At 41.3% G+C, this 16,432-nt stretch overlaps 2 protein-coding genes across 2 annotated transcripts; both read left to right on the top strand.

The window, feature by feature from the left end:
• Nucleotides 1-351: 351 nt before the first annotated feature.
• On the top strand, nucleotides 352-13,006 carry LOC146756530 (kinesin-like protein KIF20B). Its single transcript, XM_085524266.1, has 12 exons — nucleotides 352-568; nucleotides 3,007-4,210; nucleotides 4,651-4,789; nucleotides 5,519-5,641; nucleotides 6,041-6,202; nucleotides 7,153-7,338; nucleotides 7,952-8,071; nucleotides 9,581-9,782; nucleotides 10,216-10,296; nucleotides 11,025-11,151; nucleotides 11,692-11,834; nucleotides 12,846-13,006. The coding sequence occupies exons 2-6, from the start codon at nucleotides 3,063-3,065 to the stop codon at nucleotides 7,321-7,323; spliced, it is 1,743 nt and encodes a 580-aa protein (XP_085380392.1). The 5' UTR covers nucleotides 352-568; nucleotides 3,007-3,062; the 3' UTR covers nucleotides 7,324-7,338; nucleotides 7,952-8,071; nucleotides 9,581-9,782; nucleotides 10,216-10,296; nucleotides 11,025-11,151; nucleotides 11,692-11,834; nucleotides 12,846-13,006.
• A 560-nt stretch (nucleotides 13,007-13,566) lies between these two features.
• On the top strand, nucleotides 13,567-14,523 carry LOC146756529 (E3 ubiquitin-protein ligase PHF7-like). Its single transcript, XM_085524225.1, has 4 exons — nucleotides 13,567-13,609; nucleotides 13,876-13,967; nucleotides 14,059-14,145; nucleotides 14,395-14,523. Exons 1-4 carry the CDS (start codon nucleotides 13,567-13,569, stop codon nucleotides 14,521-14,523), a joined length of 351 nt encoding a protein of 116 aa, XP_085380351.1.
• The last annotated feature ends 1,909 nt before the right edge of the window (nucleotides 14,524-16,432 follow it).

Genomic DNA, 16,432 nt, shown 5'->3' with positions numbered 1-16,432 from the left:
TAGCAGAAGTGTGATGTGATGAACTTGTATGAGAGCTGACCGTTTGCTCTTTGACCATGTTTGTAATTTTGTTGACTTCTTGGAAACAGGAAATTCTTTGATAAACTGGTAAACTCTTGATTGTGTGCAAGTCTTTTACTTTGTAACCTGCTAGGCTCTTGCTTTCCCTTGTATACTCTACCGAGTATTGCACTTGTCATTATCTGAAGACTTGTTCTGTCTGCTATTGAGATTTGTAACTGATGTCTATAGAGTCACCGGGTTAATATTTTAGCTGTATGGTTTTGTGTAAATATTTGCCTACAGAAGATTACTGAGACTTAAGTGCTCCTTTTGTTAAGCTTCAATGTAACTGATCTTATATCAATACAGGAAAAGACTACCTACCATTTAACTACCATTAAAGCAGAACCGGCAGAAGAGAACACTAATAAAGGAACTGAAAGCAGCCAATTTTCAGTGCTTTCAGTTAAAGCACTGAAACAAGAGAAAACTGAGTTGGAAGTGGGAAGAAAGCGCAGTACTGATGAAGATAAGCCTACTGTGGAAGAGCCACCTCCAAAGAAAGGTACAGTTTCTTCCATCCTTGAACAGGGTGTCTTCCAAAACAATAAATTGCTTCCTATTCCGGATAGGAAGCAAAAGGCTGTGAAGCGCGTACCTTATGGTATAAGGAGAAAAGCCACTGTGTTAAACTGTAAATAGAAGTAACTGTTATGTAAATATCCCTTTTTCAGAAGGTCCTATGCTGTTCATTTTTGAATGCTTAAAAGTTTTTTGCACTATTTTTTTCCTTTTTTCTGCTTTTTCCTCATCTGTTGATGCACTTGCAGATTTGGTAATAGTTTTAAAGCAGTTTCTTTAGGATTGTTTCAACTGCTGTTGCTGATCTTCTGAGTAGCATCGGCTGCTCAAGTGCCTTTTTTTGTTTGTTTGTTTTGTTTTTCCTGAAGCAACTATCAAAATTGTTGACGACCTGCTAATTGCTCGCTCATGGGCAATATTTGAGCAAAATGGTTTGGATAAGCTCTGATGCATTTAACTTCACTTCTGGGCACAGCTGAGCATCAGTGTTCCTAGAATTACGGAAGGCATATACAATGTAGAAGGGAAAATCTAAAACTTAGCTGTAGTCCCTTCCTTTCTTGTATTCCTCTTGCAAAATATGTGCAAGGGAGAAAGTCAAGGCCTTCTTTGGATGAGATGCTGTTCTTGGATGATTTGTCCCTGCTGCCTTTATTTGGCATAAATATTGAATCCTAATGTGACCACTGAATGGCATCACATATAAGCATCTTACCAGAGACTGAGGGAGGGATGTGGACTCCTCCATACTCCAAATAGTAGTGGGTTTGTTCTAATCATATGACCAAAGCTCTCATTTAAAAATTAATGACAGCAATGCTCCACATAGGAATTAAAATGGGTAGCTGATAGTCACAATGTCATCATGAAGTTTTCTGTTAAGAAGTACTGAGTATTCAATCATGTTAAAATTTTCTTCTATTTGTGAGTATTAATAGCGTCCAATTTCAAAAACCGCTTAATATATATTCTTTAGCTATGTTAAATATACACAGTAGAACAATGAGCACAGGTATGTTGTGCTGGTTCTTTTGTAGAATTAGTTATATAAGTAGCACGAGCAAAAGTGTTTTAGGAGATGCTAGGTTATCTCAGCTTCAAGTTCAGGGTATTTACACCATTCTCTGAGCTTTTAGGTCTTGTTTCCTATGCTCTGTAATAATGCTTTTTCCCTACTTCCTGTGTAAGGAGCTTCTAGACTGAACATTACACATCTTCTCCCTAGTCTTATTTATCTTGCTTTAGTGCTTGCTTGTTGTTTTCAGCATAAAGTGTTTAGATTACTTATAAATCATATTCCCCTCACTAGTGTTGCTGGGAGCAGCAGTCAAAATCCAAAACCTGGTTTGGGGTGGAATATGCCACTGCTGTTTCTTCAGTATGACTTTTAAATCAGTTGAGGGCTGTATATAAAACTCCTTAGATGAGTTAAGAGGCTGTTTCCATGCAGTACATGTGAATCTGTATGTAATGCAGGCTGCACGTGGGCGCTATAAAATTCTGCATTTCTGTAGTTGTAGTAATAAAAGGACTGTACAAGAATCACCATGGAATATATTGTTGTGGTGACACAATCCCTAGTAAGTCTTGACTTATATTTATTTTTCTAATACTTAAAGTATGCATATTATGGAATGGACGTAACTGGATTCTAAAGCAGTGATGAAATACAGCAGAAGTCGCTTTTGATAGAAAGAAAATGCATGTGATTTTAGCTAATTGCTCACCAGTTAAAGAAAAAAACAGCCCCAAGCTAATGGAATATTTATGGAAACTTGAATCTGCAAATTTGTACAACTTTATGAGTGAACTTAAATGCAAAAGAGTAAGTGTGGACAGAAGTAGGAATCCTCATATTTTGTTTAGAGATCAACTGAATAAGAGAGACAGATATCAACACTTAAGTGATCAACTTGTCCAGGGTTTTATCTTTCTTTTGAAAGTAAGAGGACTGTGAGTTGGAATGAAATTTCTTAGAGAACTGTTTATCTACCATTTAGATGTAGATGGAGTGATTCCATCTGCCTTATAGGGATTGCTGAAGCACGGAAGATAGAAAGAATATAGCTGTGAATTATCTATCTCGTTCCCATGTTTCTTAAATCTAATTAGATTTTCTACTGGTGTGGAGTGGAAGGTTTGAGTAGTGCCATGGTAAATGTGTTCTTCCAGACTGAAAACCTTTTGCTGTTAATTCTGTATAGAAATCTGAGGCACCTGATTACGTGTTCAGAGGACTTTAATTCCTTCACTAGTATCAAATACTATGTGATGTGAGGGCATGGCTTGCATATTACGACAGTTTTTCACTTAGAAGTTGCTACTTGGTGTTGTGAACTGCTATGTAATAATGATTTTAATCAATCTGAGCTACATTCCTTTTCCCTTTTTTTTTTTTTTGTTTGTTTGTTTGTTTTACAGTAGTTGTAAATGAGAGAAGGAAAAAGAACACTGCAGAGCAAAAGAAAATTGAACACATGAAACAAAAGTGCTCCACGTACCGAAAGGAAGTACTAGCACTGAGGGAAAGAACTGAAATCTTGGAACATCATTTAACTGTGCTTGAAGAACAATGCAGAAGAGAAAAAAATAAAAAAGAAGATTTCAGTAAGCAGGTAACAAGCCTGCGTATTGAGCTTTCTTTTTCTGAAGAAACAGCTGATGCCCTCCGTGAACAAATTCTGCAGGGTCAAGCTGACTATTGGGAAATTGCTTCTGAACTGGATGAACAGAAATCTATAAATATGACACTAGAAGACAAAAATGCCCAACTAACTAACAACATAGAAGTTGCCAAAGAATATATAATTGATAAAGTGTCACAAGTAAAAGAAATGCGGACCAAATTAGATGAATTATACAAATGTCACTTAGAGTTTCACGCCATCGGTACTGACTTTGTCAGTGTAAAGGATTCCTCAGACTCTGAAAAAGATGAGCCAGGGACATCTCAAATTAGTTCTGCATGCATTCAGTCACAGACTTCTTCCATCTCAGATCTTGTGCAGGACCTCTCCTTTAACTATAGTCTTGAAAGGATTTGGGAAGTATGCAGAAGTATTGTTGATGTTTCCTCACAAAAAAGTCAGCACATCAAAGCACTGCTTCAAGACAATGAAAACCTAAAGGCGGGACTGAATAATGCTGAAAATCATAATCGTCAACTTGTAATGAAGCTATGTGAGATTACAACTCACACTAGTCAGGAAGATGATCTTGTGAATCAGTTACATGAGCAAATAGAAAAGAAAACTCAGGACTTTGAAGAAAAGACTGCAGAAGATCAGAGAGTGATTGCACAATTTCAGGAGGAAGTTGCCAACTGTGAGGTAAAAATAAGAGAGCTTGAATATCGCCTGGAGGCTTCCAAGACAATGGAAGACAATGTGTCAAAACTCAATGAATTACCTAAAGAAAAAGAATCTATTATTGTTAATCTGGAGACAGTTACAGCAACTCTGCAGGAGAAGTCTGCAAATGCAGACAAAAAGGTTGAAGAGTTAAGTAGCAAAGAAGCAAATCTGATTCAAGAAGTTATGCAGCTGAAAAACAGCTTGGAGCAGATGAAACATTCTCTTCGGGAAAAGGAAAAGAGTGAAATGGAGAAAGTGCAACGTATAGAATCGTAAGTAACCACTGAGTTAACTTAGAGCCCTTTGAGAATGAACTAGAGTTAAAAATAGTTAATGGGAACATCCCTTCGACTTAATGCATCTGCATGCTTATCAATGGCCAAACTACTACTTTAGGATGCTTTGGTATGCTACTTGAGTTCCAAGGGAAAACAGGAGTGTGCAAGGAAATAAAGAATAATATGGGGATTGCTGGTGGTTTTGTTGTCCATCCCTCAGAATAGCATCTGAATAATTTATTGCTTCAGCATCTGATTATGAGAAGCAAGCTGAAATTCAAAAGTAATTGTTTAAATCTTGTCACTGGTCTAGATAGATTTAAGAGTCTATTTACAAATAGAAACCAACAGGCAGGGCATGGATTAAGCTGTAATTGCTGTTTCCATGAGATGTATAACAGTAATGTTCTTTGTGTCTTTATTTTTAACATAAGGCTAGAAATTATTCTTTCTGAGAGTTCTGCCCTTGTACTGAATTTGAAAAAAGATTTGCAGAGGAAAGAAGAAGAGTATGCAGATCTAAAAGACAAACATTCTGATGCCGAGAAACAAATTCAGCAAGTACAAAGCGAGGTTTGTAGTCAACTGAGATATTTTTTTCTGTAAGATTATGCTTGGCTTTCTGCTGTTAAAACTTCTCAAACTTTAACTATGAAGCTGGAAATTTCACACTAGTGTGGCTAGCAGCAAATCTTAGGTAAAGTTGCCATTGAAGCTCTAGAGGGGACCAGAAGTTAAAACATGGTTTCACATAGATAATGAACAGAGGAAAGTAAAGTTGGTTAGTAGTCTGGAATAAGGTTTGTGAAGAGAATAGCTAATCTGCCTCTGGAGGGGACTTGTTATTATCTCTAAGTTACTGGTGACTTGCCATTGGTATCCGTGGTAACTCCAAAGCCTAAAACCTAAGTCTTGTGAAAAAACGCTGATAACTGGGAAGAAGAATGCTATTTACTTGAAGAGAAATAGACTGATTTCCAGAGGCTCTTTAATATAAGCATGTATATTTTTTTTCTTCAATTTCAGCTTCAGTGATGTTAATAGTTAAAATTTAATTATTAAACAAGTAGATATTTTAAAACCCATTTTGCAGGTACTTAGTCTGAAAGTTTATTGGGTGTGCTTGGAGTGGAAAATTGAAGCTTAAAAATGAATTCATGTCTTCCTTGGTAACCTTGCACTTGCTGTCGTTTTCCTACTCAGCACTTGTTTGTGAATTCCTCTTTATTTAACAAAGAAGTATTTGGCCAGGTTGGATTACAGAAGTCTTTTAATGAACCGTGAGCTGTGCTTACATTACAGGTGTCCACGATGCGTTCTGTGGAGGAATCCCTCAGGAACAAGATGGATGAACTTGAAAGGATTGATAACCAGTTTAAGGATGAGCTGGATTATAAAGACTATACTATCCAACAACTTAAACAGGTATTTTTCTTGCTCTTAATTTTTATTAAATGAATGATGCAGGTTTTCCAAGCAACAGGAAAAAGGTCAAAAAAAAAAATAAAAATTGGAGCAAAATGAAAGTGGCCAACTGAAATTAGTGGTAGACCATGAAAGATATTCAAATAATTAGTCACTACAGAGCACTGGCAGATTGCTTTAAATACAATAATCTGCATAGTAAATACATATGTAATACATGCATGTTACCTGATCTTGTTGAGTGACATCACGATATGTTAATTGAAATGTCTTACCATAAACTCTTTCTATCAGCTTGAGTCCTTATTTATGCTATATGAAAAACTTATTAATTCTAGGCTGTCTTAAAGATTCTGCTTGTTTCTACTGTGTATGCTTTTCTTTCAACATGAAATATAGGAGCTGGAGGAAAGGGACCATAATATTCAAAAGTGGCGTGAGGAGAGAGATCAGTTAGTAGAAGCTTTGGAAGAACAGCTCAAAACTTTGGCTTCTATTGCCATACAAAAAGAGACAGAAATAGCAGAACTGAGACAATCTGCCTTAAAGGATTCAAGCAAGGTCAGCTCTCCTTTCCTCCTACCTGATTAGCTACCCATAAATTCTGTAAGACTCCTGTACCTGCTCTTTGTATTCTGGGTGTGGTTCTGTTCTTGAACACTGTTGTATTGACATCATGTGCAACTAACCAAAAAAAGCACCAGCTTTTATTTTTGTTCTTCAGAAACAGAATTTCTGTTAATTACTAAAATTTCAATTTTTTCAGTAGTTCAAATAAACAGATGTCAGTTTGATGCTTATGATCCTACAATCATACTGGACATCTGTAGCTTTTTCCGATAATTCACAGCATTTCCGGATCCCAAGCTAGGCTCAATACTCAGACAGTAGTTCTGTCTCAGGTTTCTTACTTTCTTTGCTTTCTCTGAGGTAGTATCTACAATGGCATGAAAAGACAGAAGGGGACGTGGAGAGAGATTAAGGGAAGCATCAAAAAGCAGAGGGGGGATGATCTCTGGAAGTTGCGTTTCTTATTTCAACATCCAGCTTTTAATCAGGATAGCCAATCTAAGCCGTAGCATAGAATTTCAGAAGCTAAACAGATGACTAAATGAGTTGTGCTCTTTTGAGAATGTTTGGATTCACTTTCTCTGAGAAGAAAGATGTTCTCATAGCAAAACTTCCCCTACAACTGCCGACTTTCTCACAGTACCGAGGATTTGGGAACAAATAAAAGCTCGGGTTATTATATCTTAAGAGAGATGAAGGCTGAAGCACATAAGTAAAATAGAAGAATCAAAATATATTGCATTACAACTTCCCAGGCAATTCTGTGACTACTGCACTTGTAACAGTGACCGTACAAACCCGTGAAATGTTACTGTTCTTGAATAGTTAAGTGTTCTAGCCTGCAATTCTAAAACTGATGCTACTAAGTAATTGCAATACTGCTTGTGTGTGTTAATTCCTTTTGCCAATCCCACAACTCAGCAGTTTTTACTGTTTATTAGGATAATGCAACTGTGATAGAAGAGTTAAGAAAAGAACTGGCTGACAAAGATGACTTTATAAAGGAATTAAAACAACACATTAACCACAGTAGCCCTCAATGTTTGCCAGAAATACCTTTACTTGAAGAAAGACAAAGTAGAAGGAATGACTCTGGAAATGAAAATGTATGATTATATTTATAGAAAGTCAGTACTTAACATCTTGTTAACCCCTTTTTGTTCTTCTGTTTTCCTAGGAGATACTGGAGCTGGAATTATTTTTCTTAGCATACTGTCCTTGAACTACATATTCAGTGATGAATACTTGTTGGTTCTTTTTGTCTTCCACTCAAACATGAGCTCTCATCTTCTCAAAAATATTTTATTTACTAGAACACCATTTCTCTGTGTACATTATGGAACTTTTCCATGCAGTTTTCCATGTATTCGTATGTGGATGCTGAAGATTAGGCAGAGGTTTAGCCTTTGGTGTTCTAACATAGCAGCTGTGAGCGTGCAGAGTATGGGGGGAATGGATGACAAAACGACCAGCGTTACAGATTTTGTCCCTAAATAATGTCTCGCTTTCTCTCTTTTGGAGGCAGAATACTGCCTGAGACTGTTAGTGAGACCCAGTAGGGTGTATCTGAAGATCACACAATGAATAGATGTTACTACCTTCCCACACTTGTGCTGTGTTTCAGCTTACGTGTTCATGTGGCGTCTGAGCTTGAGGTTTTACACTGTAACTTTAGAAAACTCGAGATATTTTGGAGGTCTAATGCATAGCCTAATCTTTACTCCTTTTAAATATTTACAGCCTAGGAAACAACAAAGCAAAACTAAAACTGGAGAAAGTATTCCATTAAGATGCAAAGCTGAAGACAATTATTTGTCACGTCGATGTACTAGGAGCCTCACTTCATTAAATGAATCTGAGGTTAGTATGAAACTTCAGATCTGAAAATGTTGTGATTGTATTGCTTTTGATAAGGAATGAGTAGGAAAAGATCTCATGTTCTCTAAACAATTCCCAAGTTTTAATTTATTTATCCCTTTCAAGGTGATCAGATCACCTGTTTTTATAGCCTTTGATAGGAATAAAAGCTGTTGAAACAATTGTGTGATGAATTTTTGTCAGGTGCTGTTGAAAACTCTCCTCATGTTAATGCTTATGAAGTGGCTCATGATTAGATAAGTTACTTGGAAAAAATTCATGGAGCCACTGAAACGGGCACAGCAAATTGAACTTATTTTCTTTCTCTGCAGGATTTCTGGATATTGTTTTGTTAGCAGATGATGTTAATCATTCCTATATAAGTTTTTAATTGCTGACTTTCATAAAATAGCAGTTACATATATTTTAAAAACAAAATGTTTATTAACCAACTTAATTCTTGGAAATACAGTGGGTGGTGATACTCCATTCAGATTCTTAGCAGAGCCTGATAAAGTGGCTCTGACTACTTTTTGTCTTTCTGCAATCTTTGGTAACTTTTTGAGAGGAAGAAGACTCCCCTCAGGGGGTCGGAACAGTGTAAGTAGTAAAAGCTGCTAGTCTGTGTTTGGGACACTGGAGTTTGCTAGTTACTAGCAGCAGTAGAAGCAGCCATCTACCATTTTCTGATGTCCCCAGCAGCCTGTCTTCCATGTGTTCAACCAGCATCTGAACTCATTTTTGATATGCTAGCTGAATTCCTGCCATAGAGAAGGAGGAGTCCAGATGATCTCAGTTCTGACTTTGTTGTTCCTGTTGAGAAAAACAGGATTGGGTGGATTGTGGACAGTAAGTGCTGCTGGGGAAATGCATACTGACATTTCCCTGTCACTTAGCTGTGCATTTGCTGCCATTTGACCATGAGCAGGTACATGGTAGCCTTCAGCTTAAGTACGGTGTCATTGCTTGAATGTCTGTATTCTCTCCAGGGTAAAGATAGCAATGGAGTTCTTTAATGACTTGTACTGGGCTTGCACCTTGCCAGCTGGACCTTACTTATGTAAATAACATCTCTAGTGTAGAAGAGGAAGGGCAAATTCCCTAAGATTAAGCTGGAAGTTAATCAAACACTTGAATCAAATGCTCCTGTTCCTGCCCAGTTCTGACACAGCAGAGTTGAGATGAGGAAAATCGTGTCAGTTCTACCACCATTCTCTATTAAAAAAAAGTGTAGTTGTCTGTGCCCTTGAGAAAAAAATGACTTGTAAAGTATCAGGCTCAGTTTAACATGGAGAAATTTTTTTGTGATCATAGATTGGAAATAATTTTAAATGTAACAAGTTCTAGGAAAGAAGGGTAAAACTCTGCTGTAACTGAAATAGACTCCTTCTGTTACAAGTGTTCTTACAGCAGGAAAATTGAATGCTTACATATCCTTTTCCAGATGCTTTATAGCTTTTTAATCTCATGGCTACCTTAACACTTGCACTTAAAATTCTTCTGTGCTATCAGGATCATTTGGAAACTGTCCTCGACTCTTCTGGAGTGTCCACAGAAAATGGCAAAACTAGTCGGTTCCCAAAACCGGAGCTGGAAATCCCACTGACACCTTTGCAACCTGATAAGATGGAGATAAAGCAGCACGGCAGCATGATACCTTTAGGAGTGAAAATGCCTAAGGCAAAAAAAGAAAAGAAGTGATGACATGGATGAGGTATGACCTAGACCCAACAGAAAACAAAATATCTGATGCCTTTTTACCATTCTCATTTAAGCATTAAAAAAATGCTATTTCTACCTCAGTAAAGTAGTTGAAGAATTTAATCAATGAACTGCTTTAATGAACAAAACTAATAGCCAAGCTCAGTGATAATGGTTTAAGAGAAGGGAATTTCTCTTAACTCCATTGTGTATTTTCTTTGAAACCTGTAGACATAAATCAGCTTTTTAGACATCATGAGATGTCTAATACTGATATCTTAATGTCCTGTTTTTATAATTGAATGCTTATTTATTATTTACAGTGGAATAGTTACCACTAGCAAATACTTCCCTACTATTAGCAAAAGTGTTTAAAGTGTTCACTTTTGTGACATCAATTGTTCTTTCCAAAAGAATCATGGCTGAAACTTGTCTTATTTTCCCAGGATTTTGTGAAAAGTGAGAACACGAAAAATACAAAATCTGTCATGGCTTTTAATTCACCCTCTGCAAGTGACGAGAAAATGGTTGGTTTTTGTCCTAGTTTTGAAGCTAGCTTGGGACTTCCTGTAATTGTGTGGTCACACGAAAGAAGCAGTGTCTTATCCTTATGTGTATACCTGAATGGGAATCTTACATGCTTATGAGCTCTTCCTATTAAATTCCATAAGCTAACCAAAGGGCAAGTCAGTCTGTCCCCAGAGCGTGTAATGGCTGTACTGTGTAATGATTTGGAGGGAAGGATATTGCACACTGAATGGTTGGGAAGAGAAGCTTTAGTGTATTATCGTGTGCTTTTGTAAGTGAAGCCCTTGTATTAAACTAAGGTTCATATCATTAATATGCATGGCAGTTATTAAAAACAGATGTTCACATGTGATAGCAGTATCCTTGGCATGGTCAGAGTATGAGTAGTAGATTTTTCCCATCTGTTGTCTTCTGTTTTGTATGTTTGTTTATTTTATGTAATTAGAACAGCTTATGTAAGAAACAACTCCACAGCTTGGGAGCTACTTTTAAAGAAACTACTGCCTTATTAAGAAACTTTAAGAAACGTATGCCTTGAAATAGCTGAGATTTTGACAACTCCCTAAAGGGTATAAAATTGTCTACATTACATGCCGTTGTGGTATCATCAGCATAATGAACAGAGGTGTCAGTAGTAAAGCTCAAAATGTCAACTTAAAATAACGTTGAACTAAAATGAAGTTTAAACAATGCTCTTGTTTCACATGTTCACATCTCTGTTTAACAGAAATCTGGAAAAGACTACTTCCTGAGAAAACGAGTACATGCTTCAAGACTGACTAAAAAGAAGGATGAAACACTGCAAAAAGTTGGAGATTTTATTCAAAGCTCCCCTTCTATTATACACTCTAAAGGTTGGTGTAGAATAAGTTTTATTCCATGTTTTCTAGACATTGTAGAATGGCTTGTTTCTGCTGTAGGCTATTAATGTATGTGTTCTTAGAGAACTTGTCTGCCATGTTAAGTTGTCCTTTGATTTATGAAGTAAATGCATTTATTCGTCTCTTCAGAGATTCATTATTACATTTGTGAAAACCTACAAGTATACAGAGAAAGTTGCTTCTGTCTTGTGCTTCTGTCAGCACGAAAGTTAGGCCTGTTGTTTAACTCCTGCTGAAGTTTCTGACTTCCAGCAACTTCTGAGCCATGATTGTCTTTCATACTCCATTTTAATGCGTGCTTTAAGCTGCCATACCTGAAGCTATAAACTGTTTCAGCTATAGAAGCAATAAAGAACCTCGATGAACAAATACAATTTCTGAGTATTTTCACTTAAATTTTACGTGTCATTTATAAACCAAGTTTGTTACGAAGCTTTTTTTGCATTCAGTGATTTAAAGACTCACAAAACCAGTAAGTTGATTGGTTTATGTATCAAAACAAATTTCTTCTAGCCAAGAAGCTGATGTCAGCAGTAAGTTCTCCTAAATCAAACGAACCTGAAAGTCTCGAAGAAGGAGAGACCAAGCCAAAACGATCCAAAAGGAAGCTGTATTCAACTGTCGTTTCTGGCCCTCTAGATATACCTGCTTCTTCGGTAAGCGATTATACTGTAGTCTTGGCTTAAAATAAACTACTAAGGAGTCCAAACAGACTGGAGGTTTCATCTATTTGCAGGAGGAGGTTGAAAGTACTGAGGTATTTCTTTATTCTACCAAGTCATTCTTGTTGGTCTTCCTGCTGTTCTGTTTTAGTTTGTCCTCAAAGATCTCTGTGTTTGGCTGGCTTACAGTTTACTAAGTAGGTGATGTAGCAATCACGGAGATGTCTTCTAATTTGGAATCATAGATAATTTCAGTGTGTTGGAGTGGGATTATTCTGCTACACGCTTTTCTAGAGCACAACTTAGACAGCTTTTTAGGTATGCTTAAACTATGATCTGTCTAAGCCAACTTGCAAAGGATCTGATGTGCCAGTTTCATGACTCTGTCGGCAGCTATTGTGCTAAGAACATTCTTGCTCTGTTGGAACTGCATCTTTTAATTATATTAGAGTCCTTTTTCTGTTCAGCATAGTGATCATTTGCCCATACTGTAATATCCCTCTGAATTTTTTGATGATTTGACGAATGATAGGGGCAGAAACCAAAATGTTATTTTTTTTCTGTTAGAGGATGAAGAAGATGAGATAATTTCTTCTCTCACTGTAGTTCTGAGAACAGGGAACTGAACCGAGAACTGAAATTCTGGGCAAGTCATAGCTACAGGGATTGAGGCTAAAAATGTTTTCTGAACGCTTCATGTTTCACAAAACAAGTATTATAATACTCTTTTGAAAAGAAGTATTTCAAAATGAAAGCTGCCTTCAGGCTTTCCTCAGATGTGTGTGCTTTTTTAAGATAAACAGGATTTTGTACATTCTCCATATTTGTTCCTTGTGATTAAGCTGCATTAAAATGATCTCGGTATCCCATAGTTTTCTGAATAAAATATAATAAGCAAATTCCATTCTGAAATCCATTTAGCGGAAGAAATATGTTTGCGTGGGTCAAGAAGAGCTTGTCAGTCTTGTGTGAAAAGATGAGTAACTTTTGAAATGTTTTCTTCAGGAATCTGAGGAACAAAAGAAGGAAAGTGATCATCTGATCATCAAGCGACGGCTGAGATCCAGAACAGCTAAAAAACCTTGAAGAAGCATGTTTGTTCCCCTTTCTCAGGACATACTTTTATCATATTATTAAAACTGGTTGTTAATAAACAGTAACAGTTACTCCGTTGTGTTCTTAAATATGTATGTAGGTGTACCGTGTCTCTCTGACAGTTTCAAACTGGCTCCATTGAGGCTGAAATAAACACAAGCTTTCTTAAACTGTGTTTGGATTTTATTGTGGTTAAGGGTTTATTTATTTTTGTCTTGCCTCCCCTGTATAGGAACAGTATCTCTAGGACTGATTGCTATTTACCCATTGTGCAGTAATAACTGTACTTGTTCAGGATGGCTGCAAGAGCCACTGCCCTCCTGCTTGGGTGCCCTCAGCCCTGTGAGGTGTGATGGTTCCACAGGGGGTGGCACAGAACAGCCATTGTGACTTGCAGGGTGTAGAGCAGAGCTGAGGCTGCGGGGCTCAGGCCCAGCTCAGTGCGACTTGTGAGGTGAGCAGGGAGGAAGGGGCTGCCTGAGGCTGCTGACAGAGGCCGGTTCCCCATCACTCGGGGGCCTGAGCTGCCAACTCAGCCTCATCCCGATTCTCCCATAGGTTGGCACGCAGAGGACGAAGCCTTGTACTGCTGGGATAGACACTCTGCGAGTGCTCGCTGTTGAAGCGCATGATGTCCGAGGGGACACAGGAGGCCACCGGCTCCAGAGAGCCAGGTGAGAGCAAAGTATCCCTGCACACAGCTCCCCGACACTGGGCAGAGAGGTGCTGGGGTTCTGCCTGTGTTGGAGAGGGGAGCTGGGGGAACATAGAGGCTCACATCTGCTCCGGGCAGGGCCCCCCTGTTCCTTGGCCAGGGGGGCTGCAGTTGGGCGGTGGTTGCCTGCTGGCACTGCTGGGCCTACAGTGCCCCTTCCCCTCCATGGCCCCTGAGTCACCTGGCCCTGCAAGGTGCTCACTGCTGTTACTCTCTCCTCTCCAGCATGTGTGCTCTGTGGTCAAGTGGAGGACGACTTGAGCATATATGGGCACAAGCATGAGAAAATTGGATTCTGCTTCCATACTTTTTGTGTGGTGAGTTCCCTCCTGGCTGCTGCCAACTTCATCCAAGGAATGGTTGCCTCTTTTCTGCCCTAACAAGGTCATGCTTTTACTTCTCATACAGATATTTTCCACTAGTCTTTGTCAACCTGGAAATGCAGGTTGCTTTGATGAAGACCTGATATGTGCAATCAGGCAGGCAGAGCAGACGGTGAGCACTGGACCAGAACAGGGAGCTTGGTGCCAGGAGAGCTCAGCCTGGTCCCCAGAAAGCAATCCCAGCCCCTCCTCCCAGCTCCAGGAGAAATCCCTGCTCTTGCAGACCAGCCCTGTTCACCAGGCAGCTCTGCAGAGTGCCACCCAGCCCTGCCCTGCCCTGCCCGCATCCTGCCCAGAGGTGCGGGGCCCGCTGCGTAGGCCCTGAGCCTGCAGCTGATGGGGGCTGCTCTGCTCTTTCCAGCTCTGCTTCGTCTGTGGCAGTTCGGGGGCCAGCATCACCTGCGCAGAGCCGGGATGTGAGAGGAGCTTCCACCTGTCCTGTGCCTCTGGGGGTGAATGCATCTCCCAGTACTTTGGGGAGTTCAGGTAAGGGCTGCCAGGTGTGTCCTGTGGGCCTCCAACCCTGCTGTCAGCACCAGCCAAAGCAGCGAGGAATTGGAGGTCCTTGTCCTTGGAGGTGTTCAAGACCAGGTTGGACAGGGCCCTGGGCAACCTGATCTAGTAAATGTGTATGTTTGGTGGCCCTGCTAGGCAGGGGGGTTGGAACTACATGATCCTTGAGGTCCCTTCCAACCCGGGTAATTCTGTGATTCTGTGATTCTGTGAATGCGCTGTGACACCTCCCAGCAGCCTGACAGAGCCAGAGCCAAGGCCTGGGGCTCCTTCCCGTTCCTCTGCCCTCCTCGCAGCCCTTCTCACCTTGCCCATCCCTTCCATCTTCCCCCAGGTCCTACTGCTGGGTCCATCGTCCGCATCAAGCACTGGAACCAGCATCAGCGCAGGACACGACCTGCATCATTTGCATGGAGCCCATGGATGACAGCAGGTCGTATACCACCATGTCATGTCCAGCCTGCCAACACGCCTGGTTCCACCGGGCCTGCATCCAGGTAGGAGCCCTCCCCTCGCCCTGCGGGCACCGCAGGCGCTCAGCAGCACCAGGCCCGGCTCACACCCACACTGCTTGTGTTTCTGCTGCAGGAACAGGCCCTGCGTGCAGGGATTTACTGCTTCCAGTGCCCCAACTGCAGAGACAGGGACTGGTTTGTTCCAGACATGCTCAATATGGGGATCCGAATCCCATTCAGGTTGGTGTCCTTCAGAGAGCTCTTGAGATGCCTGGCCCTTGGCAGCCATTAACATGGGCCTCAGCGTCATTGAGAAGCTGGAAACAGGGGTGGATGGGGATGGGGATGGATGGATTTCATGGGTTAGTTTTAGCTGTGGGCCAGTGAGCTCTCATCACATTCCCTCTCTTCTCTGGCAGAAATCCAACATGGGAGGACAACAACTCCTATGCAGCACTGGGAGATCGGCACCAACGCTGCGATGCCAGCAGCTGCCTTTACCCCCAAGGCAGGGAGCAGTCAGGAGAGGGGTGAGTGACCTCAGCTGCCCTCTGGGGCTCTGCGTGTCATCGCAGCCTCACCACGGGCTGGGGGAGCACAGACTGAGCACCAGAGCTGTGCCGGGCACTCCCTGGCTCAGGGCACTTTGTCCTCACGGCCACAACCCATTGCTTTCCACAGGCCCTGGCAGCTGCTCCTCTGCAGCTCCTGTGCTGCACAAGGAACACACCGTCTCTGCTCCAACGTGAGTCAGGGCACAACCAGCTGGGAGTGCGACAGCTGTGCTGGAGAGGGCACCAGTAAGAGGCAAACAGCCACGTGCTGCTGGGCTGGGGTCAGGCGAGGCCTTTCTCAAGTCCCTTTGGCCCAGGACGGATGGGAACGTGTCCCACCCCGTGGCTGGAGATCTGTCCCATTCACCTTCTGTCTCTTCTTACAGCCTCCAGCACCAACTTGGACAGCGCTGGCCCCAACACCACCAGCCAGCACGGGCTGCAGGCATCTCAAAGCTCTATGACACCAGAGAGCAGCAGCTCCGGCAGCACCAGCCAGGCACCATCGGGGCCAGATCCCAGTTCCCAGGTGCCTGAGCCACTCTCCAGACATCCAGGGCGGGCCCGGACTCGAAGCCGCTCGCCTCTCCATCATCGGGCTGCCGAGACCAACAGCCAGCCCCAAAGACGCTGCAGGAGCCGGTCCAGGCGGCGAGGGCCAGCCCAGGGGTGGAGCCGCTCCCGGGTACCACATCGGGCCCGGCACATCACCAGCCGGCCCTGCTGATGCCGTAGGACAGCCGTGTACAATCTCCCCTTCCTATCCAATGTCATCTGAATCCATCCCAATAAAACTTAATTCCTTATGCCACTGTCAGTTTTGTTCTTCTCTGCCTTTCCCGAGGTGGGCAGCTTTAGTGCCTGGATCCACGGGCTT

Source organism: Coturnix japonica, chromosome 26, assembly GCF_054131305.1.
Source record: "Coturnix japonica strain WE chromosome 26, WE-NBRP24, whole genome shotgun sequence".
NCBI lineage: Eukaryota > Metazoa > Chordata > Aves > Galliformes > Phasianidae > Coturnix > Coturnix japonica.
Note: the sequence above shows the minus strand (reverse complement) of the source record. Positions and strands in the feature narration are given on the sequence as shown.

What these genes read in the sequence shown, in the direction of transcription:
- LOC146756530 (XM_085524266.1), top strand. Translation starts at nt 3,063, where the DNA reads ATGAAACAAAAGTGCTCCACGTACCGAAAGGAAGTACTAGCACTGAGG. An exon ending in CTATCCAACAACTTAAACAG is followed by an intron (nt 5,642 to 6,040) that starts GTATTTTTCTTG and finishes CATGAAATATAG; the next exon opens with GAGCTGGAGGAAAGGGACCA. An exon ending in CCTTAAAGGATTCAAGCAAG is followed by an intron (nt 6,203 to 7,152) that starts GTCAGCTCTCCT and finishes ACTGTTTATTAG; the next exon opens with GATAATGCAACTGTGATAGA.
- LOC146756529 (XM_085524225.1), top strand. Translation starts at nt 13,567, where the DNA reads ATGTCCGAGGGGACACAGGAGGCCACCGGCTCCAGAGAGCCAG. An exon ending in GCTTCCATACTTTTTGTGTG is followed by an intron (nt 13,968 to 14,058) that starts GTGAGTTCCCTC and finishes CTTCTCATACAG; the next exon opens with ATATTTTCCACTAGTCTTTG. An exon ending in TCAGGCAGGCAGAGCAGACG is followed by an intron (nt 14,146 to 14,394) that starts GTGAGCACTGGA and finishes TGCTCTTTCCAG; the next exon opens with CTCTGCTTCGTCTGTGGCAG.